The following is a 19,007-nucleotide window of genomic DNA, read 5'->3' as shown; positions in this document are numbered from 1 at the left end:
CCCTTGAATAGCAACACATAGTAACGCAATTAACTTCAAAATGTCAGTCGCTTCTTTGAGACAGCTGTTGTGTTTGTTTATTTTTAGCATCTTTAACTTCAAATATGAACACAAAGACATTTCTTCAACCTGTTTTTTTTTTTTTTTTTTACACCACCGTTGCTAACATATGCTAGCTGGCAGTGGTGTTGTTATATTTTCTAGTTGAAAAACATGGAGTTTGGAGCTCAAGAGGGGCAGTACCTTTAAGGGTCTTTAGATGTTGGCTATTTGTTAAAGACGCAGTCTTCACTGAGGTAAATGAGAAAAAATTATATTAGCAATTAGCATTGGAGAGAACTCCAACAGTTAATACGTCACAGCTTCATGGATGAAATGGAAATGATGAGAAAATAAGCCACCCTGTAAAATCATTTAACAGATCAACTGCCTTTTAGTTTTCCCACCCACGTTTTATTTAATATACAAGTACCAAGCAAAGAGTGTGGGTTATTTATCAGTGTGCAATAGAATAATGGAAAAGTCAATATGAATATTTTTCCAACCCTCCATCTGATCCTTCATCGCCAAAGCCAGCGAGGGCATAAAGCTCTCATTTCATGCTGCTTTGTCTCGGCATGTTTACGACACAAATCCAGGTCAGGTCCCTCACTGTGCAATGATGATCTGTTGTTTGTTCAACAGTGCAGCCACATCAACTATAATGACGTGGGCAGGGGCTCTCAGCCTGAGGGCTGAGCCTCAGATCTGCCAGCTGATGTCTCCCTCAGGTGAGGAATCAAGCTGAGCTTCTGACTCGCAAGCTTGTCATTGCTCCTTAAAGATGAGCCAACATCGGTGTTGTCTTCTTTGGCTTTGCAATATTTCAGACACATTTTGTGGATGTGTGTGAGAGTATGTGTGTGTGTGTGTGTGTGATGGAAATATTACTCCCAGTGAACCTGAGCTCCCACATTGGAATGGCGCTTGGCCTCCATGACCGAGAGGACCTTTTGCTCTTCTTGCATCTCATTCAGCCTCTTCTCTTCTAGAAAGGACACCAGAGAGTCACGCATGTCCACCACCTCAATCATCTGCTGCAGAACACGTTCTTCTTCAGCTTGCTGCTCTGGTGTCTTGTCTGGCACACAAAACATACAAAGACACAAGAATTCAATACTTGATTTGAAACTTCTTGCATTTGCATTCGCAATTAGGACCAAAGATTAGCAGGAACCTATGCAAACTGATTTTGGGGGGGACGCTGTGGACAGGTAGTCAGTCAATCACAGGACATTAAGGGTGTCACAAGATCATGTGACAAGATTTATACTTCAGAAAAACAGTCTCACAGTATAATAAATAAATCTATCAAGCTGCACAGTGGTCAAGTGGTTAGCGCATGCCACACAGCTAGGCGACCCGAGTTAGATTCCACCCTCGGCCATCTCTGTGTGGAGTTTGCAGGTTCTCCCCGTTCTACACAAATGCCAATTCCATAACTTAATAGAGCGAAAGATGTTAAAGGCAATATTGGATCGCTATGCTACGTATATTATTATTAATTGTTTCATACTACCATAACATTATTTGGTCTGACAAAATAGACAATAAAAAAAAAAAAAAATAATAATAATAATACAACATTTTAAAAATTACATTTAAAATTAAAAAAAACAAAAATTTCACGCGGTATAGTGGTTAGCGTGCAGACCTCACAGCTAGGAGACCAGGGTTCAATTCCACCCTCAGCCATCTCTGTGTGGAGTTTGCATGTTCTCCCCGTGCATGCGTGGGTTTTCTCCGGGTACTCCGGTTTCCTCCCACATTCCAAAAACATGCTAGGTTAATTAGCCACTCCAAATTGTCCATAGGTATGAATGTGAGTGTGAATGGTTGTTTGTCTATATGTGCCCTGTGATTGTACCCTGCCTCTCACCCGAAGACAGTTGGGATAGGTTCCAGCCACAGAAAATGACAGAATTTATTAAATAAATCTATCAATCTCCCGATAACATGAACATGTCATGTGTACGTGTATAAGTCGGGAGTCGCAAAACTTTACACAACTGATAAAAACTAAATGTTACCTGTTACAACAACAAAATTCAAGAAACTTTTTTTTGGTACTGTCCATCACCGTTTTTACACATCATTTTCGGACAAATTAATTTCTTAATTTGAAGAACAGACGTGATTCGATTCTTTCATGTATTCTCCATCTGTGAACGCCTTCCAATCTCATGTGCAGCCCAGTGTTGCCAACTTGGTGATTTTAACACACACACACACCAAAAGAGTTTAGCTTCAAGATGAGCCATGTTTGCAAAACCAAATGCCACAGTCCCCCTGTGGGAATATTTACAACGACCAAGGTGCGCCCATCAACACAAACAAGCCAGTATTGTGAATTAATTTGAAAGTGGGAGCAGCATAAAAGGCAACAAAATGTACTTGCCCACCTCAAACAGCTACATATCCACCTGAGAAAAACTACACCTCCAAGATGCAGAGGCTTTGTCGTGATAGTCCACACTTACTGAGACGTTGGTAAAGTAAGTACAAAAAAAAGAGCAAAATGTGTGTTATAGAAAGCCATCGCAAAAGAAATGTTGTTCTTTGATATAGTTGAAAAGCCAGCATTTCATGGCCTGTAAAAAAAATAAAATAAAAAAATACACAAACGCCAATTCTGTAACTTAATAGAGTGAAAGATGTTATAGGCAATATTGGATCGCTATGCTATATTATTATTAATTGCTTCATATTACCATAACATTATTTGGTCTGAAAAAATGGTGATAATAATATTGGACAATAAAAATTTCAAAAAGCATCTTCATTGTTCTTTGATGCGTTTTATCAAGTTTCTTTGTCCAGTCATTTTTTTCAGTGTACTTTTCTTAAAATGAATGTTAAAACCTCATCTCATCCAAGCGAACCAAATCTCATGCATCGTCTCGTCTTGGGAGTTGGACGTCCTCTAGAGGACATGCAAACAACCATTCACACTCACAATCACACCTTTGTGAATCGCAAGTGTGCTCATTTTAAGCAAGAGTAAGGTAAACATATTGATTTAGTCGACATAAGATGCAGATCCATATGAATGTTTATATGTGCAAAGAGTACAACGGTACACACCATCCAAGTCTATGTATTTCCTCAGCTCCAACTCCAAGATGCTCTGCTTGTCTTCAAGTTCCAGCTGTCGAGACCTGAGAAGAACAAAAACAAAACAAGGCCTTGTCACTTTAATGGTAAGCACGCAAAGCTAGCTCACCAGCAGCATGCACGGGAATATTCCCAGTGCAACTTCATTTAAGTAAGAGTCATGTAGGGTGTACACTCACGCCACCATGAGGTCAGACTCCTCCGAGACTAACATGTTCTTCTCATGGACGAGTTGGATCCACTGTTCAATCAGGTCAGGGGAGCTGTCAATGTCTAAAAGTGGAAAATAAGTTGAAGTTGAACATGTATAATTTATGTGTCTGGGGCATGACATATTGATTACAGAAACAATGATGCTATTAAGTAGAAAACATGAATATATGTAAAAAAAAAAAAAAAAAAAAAGTTGTGCTGCTTTCTTACTAGCTTGTCCTCGCAAGGTTCGCTCCAGCACTACGCCTTTCTTCTCCAAATCCAGGAAAGTCACTTCAATCTCTTCCAGCCTTCTCTGGATTGACTGGGAACAACACAGAAAGTAATTATTTTGTTTTAAAAAAAATACGCAACAATGAACAAACTGTGTTTGAGGTGTATAACACTCACCTGTGCTTGGCGTAGTCGCTGTAACTCACTCATTTTTGCCCGCCGCTCCAATGTCCTCATCTTCATCATTTCCACCTTCTGTGCATCCGCAGGGTCCGATGATAACGTCTGAAACTGGAATGTCATGTTTGTGAGGGTATTGTTGACGATACGATGTATTTGTGACAATTAAAATCATATGTTTACCTTCTCCTCCAATAAGTCAATATCATCCTGTTCAAACATTTCATCATCTTCATCCTCGTCTCCATCGGCATTCTCTTCTGAGGTGTTGTGAACATGTCTGAAAGTTGTTTCTGGGGAAGAAGACGTAAATGCATTAGAGCATTCTATAGCTTTACACTCACAGTCCCTCACTCACCGACTCTCCCGGGGTGAACACTGAGTCGAGTGCTGATCCTCGGCGAGGACAGATTCCAGGGGGAGAACTTGGATCGTACTCTGGGCTGCCCCCCCGGCACCTCTTTTCTCTTGAAGCAGCGTCGGTTCCTTTTTTCCCAAATGTGACCAGCCGTACTCCCGCTCCAATAGCCCTCCTCTTCTTGTCCTTCCTCTGGTTTTGGAGGACTCTGACCTCCTGCCGTCACAGAGGAGGAGGAGCAAGACGACGAGCCTCCCCGGGTCTCAGAGTCAGAGTCTACAGTGAAGGTCAGAAGATTGACCAGCTGGTTCTTCTCTTCGTCTGAGAGCTTCAGTTTACGTAGTGACTGTTTGGGGCGCGAGTCAGGACCGGGTTCGGATATCTCTTGGTCTGGGGCTGAATGTGGACTACTTATTGGAGTTGTAGGGATGACAAGGTGAACCGTGCGAGGTTTTACTACTGGCGAAATCGGGTGAGGGGTGGGAAGCGTCTGTCGAGAGAGGCGGGGCTTTGGGAGAGGGTAAGGCGCTGCGGGATCTCTGTCGATCCGCTCAACTTTTGCGCGTTGGTCAGCAGCCGGAGGATCTTCTTTGGAATCGGGTAGCTGCTGGTCCTGTCTGTTGGAAGTAAATGGCTGTGGAAGAACGCAGTCTGTTGTGTGCTCGTACTCCTCGTGTGATGGGGATGGTGTGTAATCTTTGTAGGAAAGTCTGTTCTCTTCATTTTCTTTACTTCCCTATATTGACAAAGGCATGCAAGATAGCAACCAGAAAGACAGTTAGAAATGGCCATAGTAATAGTAATATAGTAAATATTATCAAGCATTTCAATGGTATAATGCATATAACATAAACAGTCATCAGAAGCAAAATGAACTGCATCAATTCAATTCTGTACCCTACCTTATAAGATGGTAGTCCAGCTGCGTCTACCAGCTCCTCTGAGTGTAGCTCACAGTAGAATCTCCCTGAGGTTATTATCAATAAAAACAATTAGGGTTTGAAGTCATAAACAGGCACATGGTAGTGCGCTAAAAAACAAAATACCCGTCCATCTTCTGTTTCCTTAAATTGTAATTATTTTAGCCAAGCAGCTAAACATTACGGGCGGCACGGCGGTCGAGTGGTTAGCGTGCAGACCTCACAGCTAGGAGACCAGGGTTCAATTCCACCCTCGGCCATCTCTGTGTGGAGTTTGCATGTTCCGGTTTCCTCCCACATTCCAAAAACATGCTAAGTTAATTGATGACTCCAAATTGTCCATAGGTATGAATGTGAGTGTGAATGGTCGTTTGTCTATATGTGCCCTGTGATTGGCTGGCCACCAGTCCTCTCGCCCGAAGACAGCTGGGATAGGCTCCAGCAACCCCGCAACCCTTGTGTAGATAAGCGGTAGAAAATGACTGAATGAATGAATGAGCTAAACATTACATGAGCGCATTGTATTAAATTTGTAATATTGCCACATAAACTATAAGCGGACAAGCACAAATGTACATCCATGTATACACTGGCAATGTAAGTTTGGTGATTGTCTTTCAGACGTCTCTTATCATTATTTTTTAACACAGATCTTACTTTGATAGCATCCCTGACATTTTTAAGCAGCCCACCTGTGGCCTGATGGAAGGTGTAGTCTCCCAATCGCAGCGTGATCCCACAGCGATGGCAGGTCAAGCAGCTGCGATGGAAAAACTTGCCCTCAGCGCTGATGCGCTCCAGCACATAGACTCTACCGCCACAGATACAGCACTCGTTGCTGTTGGCCGGGGACACAGAAGCAGGCTCAGGCTCAGGCTCGGGCAGAAGTGCTGGTGGCGGGTTGAGATCAGGAGGAGTAGGGGGCGCAGACTGAGGGCAGAAGTTCAGTTGCGAGTGAATGAAAGCAGAATTTGCATTGATACAAATACGCCGTTGATGTTATCCGTTGCTGTCTTATGAGAAAATGCATCTGCTGATAAGATTAATAATATATTTTTTTAATAAAATATTGAGGCAAAACACCTGGAAAACAAGTCAAAGATTATTTTGATTTCCCCAGACATATTTAGTCCAGAAAGCTTCCAAAGCAAAATGTGATAAGTGAAAAAAAACTCACGCAGTCGTCTTCTCCCATCCTTATCTTGTTTTCTCTTGCTTGCTGCTTCTCAGCTTCCAATTTCTCCTGCAGAGCCAACCATGTGTGTCAACTATCATGTGATGATTATTTTGACTGGCAAACACACACACACACACACACACAGTATTCCATTTTGATGACTAAATGTGAAAAAATGCCCAAGTTTTTGCTGCTCAGCAGACATGAGTCACATGCAGGTCAAAAAAAGTAAACACCGGGCAGCATGCTAACATGTTTCACGCTCGCTATACGGAATATTTTTTATGCCGGAGCAGTCTCAAGTAACAGTGTGCGTACCTTGCGTCTTTGCAATGAGTTGTGCTTCAGTTTGTTGAGAAAAAAGACAGCTGAATATGTTGGGGAAAGAGTCAGAGGCTTGGAAGAAGGCAGGAAGCCTGTAGGCTCTGTAGCTGAAAGACAGGAAGAGGAGTAACATATTAGGCAAGTTTCTTATTATTTCACAACACATTCACATGTCGGCCTATTTGCAGCATTATTATACACCTGAATGTTAAATGTTCCCATTGCAATAAATACAGTATCTGTGTCATGGTATAAGACACATCTGACTAATGTGGGCTGTAGCCTTTCAGTTGCACGTCATAATTAATCCAACCGCTTCACATACAAACTCCTAAATTGCACTAAAATAAGGTTACCGGTGAATGATGGCTCCCTGCTGCCTGCACATCCGATCCCAAACAGAGCATCACAGAAGGAGGGAGAATATCACACCCACTCCAGGTCAGTCACAGCTTTAAATATGCATATTAATGATGCATTCATCACGCTCAAAATGTTATGCAATTTCATCCTCAAGGGAGTGAACAAAAAAAAAAAAAAAAATCCTCATTTGACACAGATGCTCATCCCGTCGGAGCCTGATGAAAGAGCTGCACACCAAGCTGGGCTGGTTGAGTACAGGAGAGACGCCGCACCAACAGCTGAATACAGCACTTGAGCTCAATGAATTATGGGTAGTCGGCTCTTAAAGAGACAGTTTACCCACTACACACGGTTTAGTGGGAGGATGGAAGCTGACCCTTTGATTAGCGTGTTAGCAGCCAAGTTATGTAACTGCTGTCACCAACCACCGTCTTCAGGAATGTAATAGAGCGCAAGCTGCAATGGTCACATGACTTATTTAATAGAAACCCCATATTACATTTTGGTTGTTTTGGTGGAGCTAATATAACAAGACTATACTGGAATATAAATGTTTGTCAGTATTAGGACATTTAGCATGATGACATTCAAACCGCAGTTTCCATAAGAAACAGGAAGTGCAAAGGTGTGGAAATGTGACATTTTATCCAAAAAAAGGTGAATAACATCAGTACCATCTGCCACATTAGACTCAGGTGCGAAAGACTTCTATTAAACATAAAATTATTTTTAGCTACATAACCATGGGAGCAGGCTGCACGGCTGACAAGTGGTTAGTGCGCAGGCCTCACAGCTAGGACACCCAAGTTCGATTCCACCCTCGGCCATCTCTGTGTGGAGTTTGCATGTTCTCCCCGTGCATGTGTAGGTTTTCTCCGGGTACTCCGGTTTCCTCCCATATTCCAAAAACATGCTAGGTTAATTGGAGACTCCAAATTGTCCATAGGTATGAATGTGAGTGTGAATGGTTGTTTGTCTATATGTGCCCTGTGATTGGCTGGGAACCGGTCCAGGGTGTACCCCGCCTCTCGCTCGAAGACCGTTGTGACCCTCGTGAGGATAAGCGGTAGAAAATGAATGAATGGATGAATGAACCATGGTAGCGGTCTTATGAACCTACTAGTTCATACCATCTATGTCAACATTTGCACTATAAAATACAGGAAGTGTTCCAACAAAATAAGGGCAAATGAGGATTTAAATTAAATTCTGATCTTCCAAAAGCAAGCTAAACAAGGTGGAAGGTGTGATTGGGTGTTAAGGCCCGACTCCCTACTGTGGTGCAACCATGTTATTATACTGGGGTGCTTCCTTTAATTTGAAGGCCTGACTTCAGCAGCTACACAATGTTGCCAAAGTGTTGCAGAGCAGACCTGCCAAAACCGGAGGGTGCGTGATTCAACATTCACATCATTACAAATTTGCCAAATTTTTGTGTGCTTCTTTTTGTTGTTGAGTGTACCAATATTAGTACAACATGACGACGCACCAACAAAAATAACAAGTTCATATAATGTGGGTGCCATTTTTTTGCGATGATGAAGATACATATTATTTACCTGATGTTGGCACAGTGAAGGCATCTTTAACCTGGGTGAGGTAGAGGACCATAGACAGTTTGTCTATCTGACCGCCATTGGCAAAGTCACTGGCAGACATGGCAGGTGGAATGCCAAGCTCCTTCTCCAAGATAGTGAAGGCCCGTTGGTGATTGTGGACAGAATTAGATGCATTCACTGAGTTCATATCACTGTGTTGAGGGAATACAGAAATCATTTAACATCTTTTAGCAGCTGGCTAAAGCATTGATGAATACCACTAGACCGTAACGCTGAAACCGTAAGTTCCTGGTAGCCGACTTACATAAGGTGAGGTCTGAAGTGGTGAATCAAAGCACAGAGAGCCAGCCCAGACCTCCAAGAATTAGTGAAATCTTTGACATCCACATTGTTGTAACCGGAGGTGTGTTTTTGGCACCATTTTAACAACTCCTCAAAACCGCTGACTGAATCTAAAAAAGACATGGACAGCCATTTCCTTAAAGTCCGTTAAATAAAACTCTAAGCCTCATCAAGCTGATAGAAACTGACCTTGACGATCATACGACCACCTGTTCTTCTGTTTCTTGCTGGATGAATTGGATTTATCAATATCGTAAAGGTGCTTCACCTAAAAAAAAAGTGACATATGAATTACTGAACTCGTGAGTACTTTGAACTGTAACCTTCATGGATGAGTAAATAAAAGCTAACACGCGCTCACCTGGTTGGTCTGGATGGATGAGAGGTTGACTCTCATGTAGCGTGTTTTGGGGTCGATGCTGTAAGCCGTGTAGTTTTTGCTGGTGTTTTCAGGTGTGGTTTGTGATAGGACCTGATAGATGCTTTCTCTGGACATTTAAAAAAAAATAAAAAGTAACACAGGGATGCAGATTAGAATCAGAGTGAAGTGCTGCGTCTGTGATGTGATGCAACAAACTGACATTGCACCTCACTTGACCAAACAAAATCAGCCTTTAAAAAAGAAGGTTTTTATATATTGTAGGAGAAGCTCTGTTAAAAAACTTTTGTGGAATCAGGATTCTACTTTTTTCTTAGCTAAAAATACATTTTTATTGTAGTCTTGATCATCTGCAGTAAACATCTATATATACAGTACACAATAACGCCTCCTACTGACACACTGTTTGTTGTTAGGACAACTCACCGTTCAGCTAGGATCTTAAGATGAGGGGCACCCATACCCCAGCTTCTCACCATCCATGCTGTGTCAAAGGCTGCTAGAAATCCACGAGCAATGCCAGTCCCAAGAGGCCAGAAAGGCTGTAGGCAATAACACAAATTAATAGTGAAATACAATGTACAACCATAAACATCTATTCATCCCGTGGATGGTTGAAACAAAAACTACCACCCACAAAAGTTGCACGTAACACAAATATGAATCCAAAATCTCTATGTAGTGCTCAACCAATGGCCATAAATGTGTGTTTAGGTGTAACCTTTGCATAAAAATGGACCTACCTCCACCAAACAGTCTCCAACAAGACCCATCAACAACTTCCTGCCCCTGCGCTCCCGAACTAGCGAGGCATTCTCAGCTCGCTGCATGCACGTGAAGTCAAACATGGCCACATCCGGCTGGCCGGCGTGGTTCTGCGCAAACTGCAGATCTGGTAATTTGCCCCCCGTGGAGAAGTAGGCGGCGCCACGTGCGTAACGACGCAGTGCTTCCTGATCAATGTTGGCTGGAGCTAGCAAATCCTCCACTTCGCTAAAGTCCTGCATGACATGGTGGAAGAGTTATGTTGTTGTTGTTGTGTTTGTACAGTCTAGAGTCGGAGCCGCGACGTTAAAGATCAGTTTCTCTGGTCTTGTTCTTACCTGTCTGATGACGTCCATCTTCAGCAAGCTCATCTTTTTGGCAGTCATGACAAAGTAGTGAGTATCATCTTTGTAATATACAATGTTCTCCAAATCAATACCTGGAGAGATAGCAGCGAATGAGGAAAACATAAACTAGCAATTTTTATACAATGGCAGGTTTTTTTGAATGTTGTTTCCTTAAACACATTTTGACTAATTTTACACAGTCGGGAGTAATGTTTTAATCCAGATTGAAAAAAAAGCTGGGGGTCGCACGGTGACACGGTGGTTAGCCACACAGCTAGGAGACCTGGGTTCGATCCTCCACTCTGGCATCTCTGTGTGGAGTTTGCATGTTCTCCCCGTGCATGCGTGGGTTTTCTCCAGGTTTTTTTAAAACATGCTAGGTTAATTGGCGACTCCAAATTGTCCATAGGTATGAATGTGAGTGTGAATGGTTGTTTGTCTCTATGTGCCCTGTGATTGGCTGGCCACCAGTCCAGGGTGTACCCAGCCTCTCGCCCGGAGACAGCGGGGATAAGCTCCAGCATTCCCGTGACCCTCGTGAGGATAAGCGGTAGAAAATGAATGAATGAATACATAATTGCCCAGTATTTCAGAATTAAGTACAAAATAAGTTATTTCTTGAGTGTAGCTATTCTAACGGGATGTCTTTTCTTTTTGCTTTCTTATCTATCATTTATTGCCTTGTTTGCTTTATTTTGTGATAAAGTGACTAAGTCTATAATGACATTTTTGCAGAGCTGCTGAAAATGGGAATTTCTCTTATTTCAAGCCTAACAAAGCCAATGTTGTTTTATTATTTATTTTTTATTATTGTTTTACCAGAACATGAATAAAATGCTGGTATCCACAACTCACCTTTTCTAGCTCACAATGCATTTATTTCTAGTCTTATCACATTATTAACTACAGCATTTTGCATCGCACACAACAAAAGTTCCTCCTGCTCTTTTGACATAAAACAGTGTAAGTGTGTGCTTGGTCAAGGCCAGAACGGAATGGTTGAAAGTTGGAATCAGACAAAATTGGGTCATCAGTTAACAGCTTTGTTGACATATTCTCACATTACTTTAAACCCAACCTGACTGTGTCAATCATGGCAAGCCTTGAAGCTTTAAAAAAAAAAACCTGCCTGATTTTATTATTGCAAAGTAATTTAGAACTAAGCAGACAAAGATGACCTCTTCCATGCATCATATCCAAAGGACTCCTACCAGTCTCTGTTAGCAGGTCTTGGAAGAATTTCTGGTTGTAGATACGGGCCACGCCACTGATTTCTGCCACTTGGACCTCCGCTGTTGTGTTTCTGTTGATAAAGTTGGCTGTGATGCCGATGGCCAGTTTACCTCTCAGCTCCTTGTGCTTGAATCCTTTCAGCGGGGAAAAAGGGAAGACACAGGGCATATGAACACTGACAAATTGAACATACTACTGACAATAACGATAACATAGAGGCTTTGCAAAACGATGTGTTGTTTGTCTCACCCTCGGGGACAAACCTGCCTCCGCCAGCAGAGATGAAAACATCAAATTGGTAGTTTGAAGCAGGATGAGTCTCAGGCTGAACTTTGACCATCCATCCTATAAAATAAAAAATATTTCAAATATGTCTCAGCGGGTCTTGTCATAATTAGAAGTAGCAAAGGTTTTATAAGTCAAAGAAAAGGTAGAGTTTTAGGCAGGGGTCTCAAACATGCGGCCCGCGGGCCAAATGTGGCCCGCTGGACACTAGTTTGAGGCCCCCGCCTTGATATGAAAGTTTAATGTTAGTGCGGCCCGCGCAAGTTTGATATGGATGCTGTATGGTATCATGTACCCAGAAAAAATTATTACGTTTGATTAATGTTCATGTTAAAGGTTAAACAACTGTTAATAGTTATCCTCCCTATCCGTGTGGAAGTGGTAAGTTTTTGGCTATTTAAGTTTAAAGGAAATAACTTGAAGGCTACCGTTTAGGTCGCTAGCTCTCTAGGTTGCGAGTTAGCATGTGTCTCAAGACCCTGCAGTTGCGCAATATGTTGTAAATAAAAAGAGTATAAATGTGACTATAGTCGTGTTTTGTCATGTCTACAGGGCTCTAATAATGCTTTGTTCATTTTAATCTGAAAAAAATAATTTGTCTACCCACCAACTATATGTGCTTTCTTAAGTTTTTATTATTTGCAATTTTATTATTATTATTATTATATTTATTTATTTATTACTGATTGATTGATTTTCTTTATTCTTTGTTTATTTATTTGTCATCTTATTTTGAGCAGAAAAATAAAAATTAAGATATTTGAGAACAGTGGAATGTTTTATCAGAGCTTTTCTTATATAAAATCGGAACCAAAGCAAAGTTTATTCATTTTTCTGTTTTTAATAAATGCGTTTTTTTGGGGGTTTTTTTGTAAAACCTGATGCGGCCCAGTCTCACCCAGACCCTAGCTCCAGTGGCCCCCAAGTAAATTGAGTTTGAGACCCCCTGGTCTAAGGAGTACCTTTCTCTGTTGTGGGTTCAATCAGACCCTGGAACTCCACTCCTGTGTGAACCTCCACGCCGAGGAGAAGCGATACTTTTAAAAGAATCAACTGCAACTGACGAATGCCTGCAAACATAAATTTACCAATAAGTCAATTCAATCCCGCTAATCTGCAAGACAATAGATTGGCATGTGGGAAACACTACATTATATTTTGAAATAAGATGCACAAAACAGTATACTATGATATTATCCTCTAATAGCAGTCACTCACTGATGTGATCTAGTGAGCCGGAGCAGAATTTTCCATAGAACTTTTTTGCACCGAGGCCACGGAGGTCACAGATGGTGAAGGGCCACAGATGGAGAACATTGTTCCTCGAGAAAGTGTCTCGCTTCTCCAACACCACCACCTGAGCACCCAGCAAGGAGAGCTCAATAGCTGTCCTCAGCCCACATGGGCCAGCCCCCAGGATGAGACACTAAGCAGGAAAGAGAGACGATTTTCCTGTCAGCCAACATGGATATGACACAAACAGAATACAACTCAAAATATTCTCATGAAGCCACGAGCTGAATCTTTAGAAAATGGGAAGGAATTCACACAAAAAAAGCATCAAAGCCTCGGACCCAACCAGTTGTACTTGTAAGTTGTGGGCAAAATTAGGGAATGAGTACCGCCTCACTAAGGATTTGGGTGCATGCAGACACTATGTAGCATTTTTGGTGCAGGAGGAACTTTTGTTGTGTGCGATGCAAAATGCTGTAGTTAATAATGTGATAAGACTAGAAATAAATGCATTGTGAGATAGAAAAGGTTAGTTGTGGATACCAGCATTTTATTCATGTTCTGGTAAAACAATAATAAATAATAAATAATAAATAATAAATAATAAATAATAAATAATAAATAATAAATAATAAATAATAAATAATAAATAATAAATAATAAATAATAAATAATAAATAATAAATAATAAATAATAAATAATAAATAATAAATTCCCATTTTCAGCAGCTCTGCAAAAATGTCATTATAGACTGTGTAAAGTGACATTATAGTCACTTTATCACAAAATGAAGCAAACAAGGCAATCAATGATAGATAAGAAAGCAAAAAGAAAAGACATCCCATTAGAAAAGCTACACTCAAGAAATAGTTTATTTTGTACTTAATTCTGAAATACTGGGCAATTATGTATTCATTCATTTTCTACCGCTTATCCTCACGAGGGTCGCGGGGGTGCTGGAGCCTATCCCAGCTGTCTTCGGGCGAGAGGCGGGGTACACCCTGGACTGGTGGCCAGCCAATCACAGGGCACATATAGACAAACAACCATTCACACTCACATTCATACCTATGGACAATTTGGAGTCGTCAATTAACCTAGCATGTTTTTGGAACGTGGGAGGTAACCGGAGTACCCGGAGAAAACCCACGCATGCACGGGGAGAACATGCAAACTCCACACAGATATGGCCAAGGGTGGGATTGAACTCAGGTCTCCGAGCTGTGAGGTCTGCGTGCTAACCACTCGACCGCCGTGCAGCCCGCAATTATGTACTGCATCAATAAATGTAAGTATTTTTTACATTTAATTAACATACATTTTATTGACTGTCAGAAAATTAAAAAAAATTAAAATAATACAATTGGGGGGGAAAAAAAGCTTTTTATATGTTAGCCATTTTGGGTTATATCATATGTCGTCATATTGCCATCATCCATGCTATTAAAATAGAAGAACGATCCAAGTACAAATACCTTGTTTTTAGTGCAGGCTTTTCTTTGCTGGTAGTCCGGGTGAGAGGCCCTCTTGTCCAGTTTTGTCCACAAGGCTTTTGCCCGCCAGTAGTTGAGTCTTTCTTTCAGCTTGCTATAGAAACTCCTAAAATCCTTCGAATTGATGTCCAGCTGCTGACAAAGTTCATCAAAGTACCGTTGCACATCTTTGCAGTCCTGTGCTTGTACGAAGTGGTCAAACGCAACATGTGAATGGTTGACTGGGTCCTGGCTCGCCATTGTGAAGAGGGTTCCTCGCTCTGTTGCCGAACTGCGAAGCGAGAGGTTAAAGCTTAGGGTTGGAGGAGTTCCTACTTGCATAGGTTCATTGTAAATGATCAAAAGACCTTCTGTTGTTAGTTGTTCAGACTTTATATGACCAATCTCCTCTTCTACCTACTGCGTAAATGGGAAGTCCCCCACTCATTCTTGTAATTATAGTCCTGATGATTAAACGCCGGGGACGTATGTTTATCACCAGGTTGGCTGACTCATTACCAACTTCCTCCTTGTTGGTTTTGGGACTTCAAGTTTGCTTGTTACAGCCAAAATGTACATATAAAGCCTCAGGTGACTAGTTTCTTGTTCATTTCAATGTCAAACTGTTAAGTTTTCTATTATCTATATCTTTTCTATAGTTCATAGAATCTAGAACACAGGAAGAGAAAAATATATATATATTAAAAAAAAGCAGAAAGACAAGATAATGACGTCAAAAGATACAGTCACAAGTTAAAATCCTCTTCACAACACTGACGTTAGGTGCTTACTTTCCACCCCACACTAATCATATAAGTCAATATTACAGTTCAAACAATAAGACCTGCCCCGGTCGTATTCAACACTACAGCAATGTGAAACGTTCAACCTGCGGTATTGCTTTTAGCTCACATTTATGTCAAGTAACCAAGGCAACACTTCCCCTCTTCCGCTCACTTTACTTGCTCTGCCCTCCACCTGAACCAGAAAGCAATAATTACACACTATAACAACGTCCATGTTTCTGTGAAACTACATAGTATAGGCATTTAGGGTATGTTTCTAAATAAACACAAACAAATGGTTCAATACTGGGAAACATACAGAACAGACAACATGCTCTGATCCATTTAGAAGGGCTATAAACTGCTGTAGCACTGCTAGAAAATGTTTTTGTACAGTTAAAAATAATAAAACATGAATTGGGGGGGGTGATGCACAAGAGACAACCCTGCAATCTGATTCATTTTGGTCACTTTTGCCAACAAAATGCAGCATACTAGCACAGTCGTACATACAAGAGACTTGTATCAGCTGCTCTAGTGTTCGAATAAAGAATTTCTTTAATGGTGTGTTGACTTTTTACACCCACTGTATCTGTTACCTTATCAGATATAATCATAAATTAGGACTTTGGTGCTGGTTTCTGCTGTTCCTGTACCTGTACCTTGGTGTGTTTCTGTTGTTTTATGTTTATTTGTGTTTGTTTTTTTCATTTGTGCTATGTTAAATTGTTGTAAATAAACCTCATAAAGCTTGTCAATTACTCCGACAAATAATATTCACCATATATATATTTAAAGTGTAATGAGGTCATACTGATTCAGGGAACCACTTTGATACACTTTGTACAATTGTTTCTTTCAGCTTTCAGCCAGATTTTCTTTATTGATCCGCATACTGATTTTTGGCTTGAGCCCTTTATGTTCCAGATGCCCTTCCTGACGAATACCGATGATGCTTATTGTCGAGATTCAAACCCGTGGCATCGGCTCCAAGGTCCAGAACACTAACCACTACACCACAGTGGGCTGATACACTTTGTACAATAAATAGTAAGCATGTCAAAACATAATAAAGCATCCGGCCAAAATATCAACATCATAGATTTGTGTTGTAGGTGACTAAGTAAATGAGTATAATATATAATGAATAAAATAATGAATTAATTTTATTTGGAGAAATATGCAGCAGTACAAATACGGACACTCCTGTCATAGAGAATATACTATGGCACTTATTCTATTCCAAATCAGGCCTATAGTCAAACACTTGTAAACACTAGCAATTCTAAATGATGTCAAACTTGATTAAATGTTGTTACTTCCTTGTTTGGATGCACTTTGTACACGACTTAGTTGGTAGCCACCTTTGGCCTGACTTGATCAATTAGGAAGGCATCAAGATGTAATAGGAAGTAGGAAGTGGACTGAAAATGGTTCTGGTTTTTGACAGCCTATGAAAGTTAAAAATACTTCTGATGATCTAATAAACACAGTAGGGTCTTTTATCAGTTTTTTTGGAATATGTTAACATTCCCTTTTTAGTTGCATGCCAGAAATACAAAGATGTGCTCCCACAGTGTGATGTTTCTAAATATAGTTGAGCAAGATTAATGCATGCAAATGATAACGATGATCATCTGACTATGTTCATGCTAGTTTTAGCAGCTAAGTTGTAAACATAAGCTCTAAAGGAGAATCGACCTGATTCATCTTATTAGTGCTTAGGGTTACTTTGACCCACTTTTGTCACCTGGGTAAGCTCGACCCAGTGGTATCATGATGCTGGATCAAACTGTGCTGGGTTCCAGCCTGTCAGGAGGGCATAGCAACTGAGGAACATGACATTTAAATGGTCTTATCTGGCTTCAGCAGACATCCACGGTTAGTTGCGGTGTGACAAAGGCGTCACAATGAATGATGTGAATGAAAAAGTTATGTGGGCTACCGACACGGAACACATGCGTGAATGTGGGCTATTGACACGGAACACATGGCTGACTTAAAGCTATAAAGTCATTCATTTTAGGATGTTCAAAGCGAGGAACACAACAAAGCTTCTCAACACATGTACGTCAGAAAAGCAGGAAAAAAAAAAATCTTTACACTCACGCGTACAGTCGCAGGAAGTACTGAAGCGGTTCTATGTCCGGTAAAGTAACTTATAATCCTTCAAGTATCCATGTTTTGAGTTTCTTTTTTTTTATTGACAGGTAAAGAAGGTGCGAGCTTACCTGCGTCCCTAGCTGTTGTGGTGGTGGTGGCGCCCGGGCTAGTCACTTCCGGGACCTTCTGGCGAGGCGCGCACGTGCTCCACATGCACGCGCAGCTTGTGACAGTTTGTTGGGCCTTTGATGCCTTTAAAGAAATACAGATGTTATATAAATGTAACTGAAATATACGTTTAATAATTTATATACACTCCTGAGCCGTGCTTCCAGTGGGATACTGAACGCTTCATTCATGAATTGTTATCTTTAAAAATGTCCAGTGAACCAAGTGCAGAACCAATTCATCACATACTCATGGAGGTATATGGAAGACCATTTGTCTCTTATGTAATTCTCCAAATTCATTAAATAAATGTTTGTTATTCACCACAACTAAACTATTCACTCACTTTTATGTGAAGTAAAATTACAGAATGTGAACCAGTTTAAGTAACAGTAAGTGTTTTGCTTTACATCAGGGGTTTCAAACTCAATTTACTTGGGGTCCACTGGAGCTAGGGTCTGGGTGACACTGGGCCGCATCAGGTTTTCCAAAAAAAAAAACAAAAAAAAAACGCTTTTATTAAAAACAGAAAAATGAATAAACTTTGCTTTGGTTCCGATTTTCTGCAATAAAAGCTTTGATAAAACATTCCACTGTTCTCAAATATCTTAATTTGTATTTTTCTGCACAAAATAAGATGAAAAATAAATAAACAAATCAAGAATAAAGAAAATCAATCAATCAGTAATAAATAAATATAATAATAATAATAATAAAAACTTAACAAACCACATATAGTTGGTGGGTAGACAAATTATTTTTTTCATATTAAAATGAACAAAGCATTATTAGAGCCCTGTAGACATGACAAAACACGACTATAGTCACATTTATACTCTTTTTATTTACAACATATTGCGCAACTGCAGGGTCTTGAGACACATGCTAAGTCGCAAACTAGAGAGCTAGCGACCTAAACGCTAGCCTTCAAGTTATTTCCTTTAAACTTAAATAGCCAAAAACTTACCACTTCCACACGGATAGGGAGGATAACTATTAACAGTTATTTAACCTTTAACATGAACATGAATCAAACGTAATAATTTTTTCTGGGTACATGATACCATACAGCATCCATATCAAACTTGCGCGGGCCGCACTAACATTAAACTTTCATATCAAGGCGGGGGCCTCAAACTAGTGTCCTGCGGGCCACATTTGGCCCGCGGGCCGCGTGTTTGAGACCCCTGCTTTACATGGTATATGGAAGAAGCAGAATGTAGATAGTACTTGTTATTTATTCATTCATATGCTATTGTATAATCTGTATTTTTTAATGCATTATCTAATGTTACTGTCTCCGTGTTTCCTTTTGCATTACGAAGCTGAGACTTCATGTGATTTTTTTTAATGCCAATCTTCTCTAAAGTGTTACAGTTGAATGAATCAGATAAGTAGCACTGTAGAGTCATTCTATCCATCTATTACCCTGGT

General features: G+C 40.5%; 1 protein-coding gene across 1 annotated transcript; it reads right to left on the bottom strand.

Moving 5' to 3' along the window:
• Positions 1-119: 119 nt before the first annotated feature.
• mical1 (microtubule associated monooxygenase, calponin and LIM domain containing 1) lies at positions 120-17,546 on the bottom strand. The gene is made up of 24 exons (XM_078796754.1): positions 17,412-17,546; positions 14,521-14,809; positions 13,030-13,237; positions 12,774-12,881; positions 11,776-11,871; positions 11,505-11,660; positions 10,285-10,385; positions 9,925-10,182; positions 9,608-9,723; positions 9,164-9,290; positions 8,992-9,070; positions 8,765-8,912; positions 8,461-8,651; positions 6,533-6,645; positions 6,215-6,280; positions 5,730-5,967; positions 5,020-5,084; positions 4,118-4,853; positions 3,943-4,052; positions 3,757-3,870; positions 3,577-3,670; positions 3,333-3,426; positions 3,124-3,197; positions 120-1,120 (listed from the first exon to the last, which is right to left on the bottom strand). The coding sequence occupies exons 2-24, from the start codon at positions 14,776-14,778 to the stop codon at positions 927-929; spliced, it is 3,744 nt and encodes a 1,247-aa protein (XP_078652880.1). The 5' UTR covers positions 14,779-14,809; positions 17,412-17,546; the 3' UTR covers positions 120-926.
• Between the last annotated feature and the right edge of the window lie 1,461 nt (positions 17,547-19,007).

This window comes from Doryrhamphus excisus, linkage group LG15 (genome assembly GCF_037039965.1).
Source record: "Doryrhamphus excisus strain RoL-2023G ecotype Guam linkage group LG15, RoL_Dexc_Guam_v1.1, whole genome shotgun sequence".
In the NCBI taxonomy this organism is placed as follows: Eukaryota; Metazoa; Chordata; class Actinopteri; order Syngnathiformes; family Syngnathidae; genus Doryrhamphus; species Doryrhamphus excisus.
The sequence above is the reverse complement of the archived record's forward strand: the minus strand, read 5'-3'. Positions and strand labels throughout refer to the sequence as shown.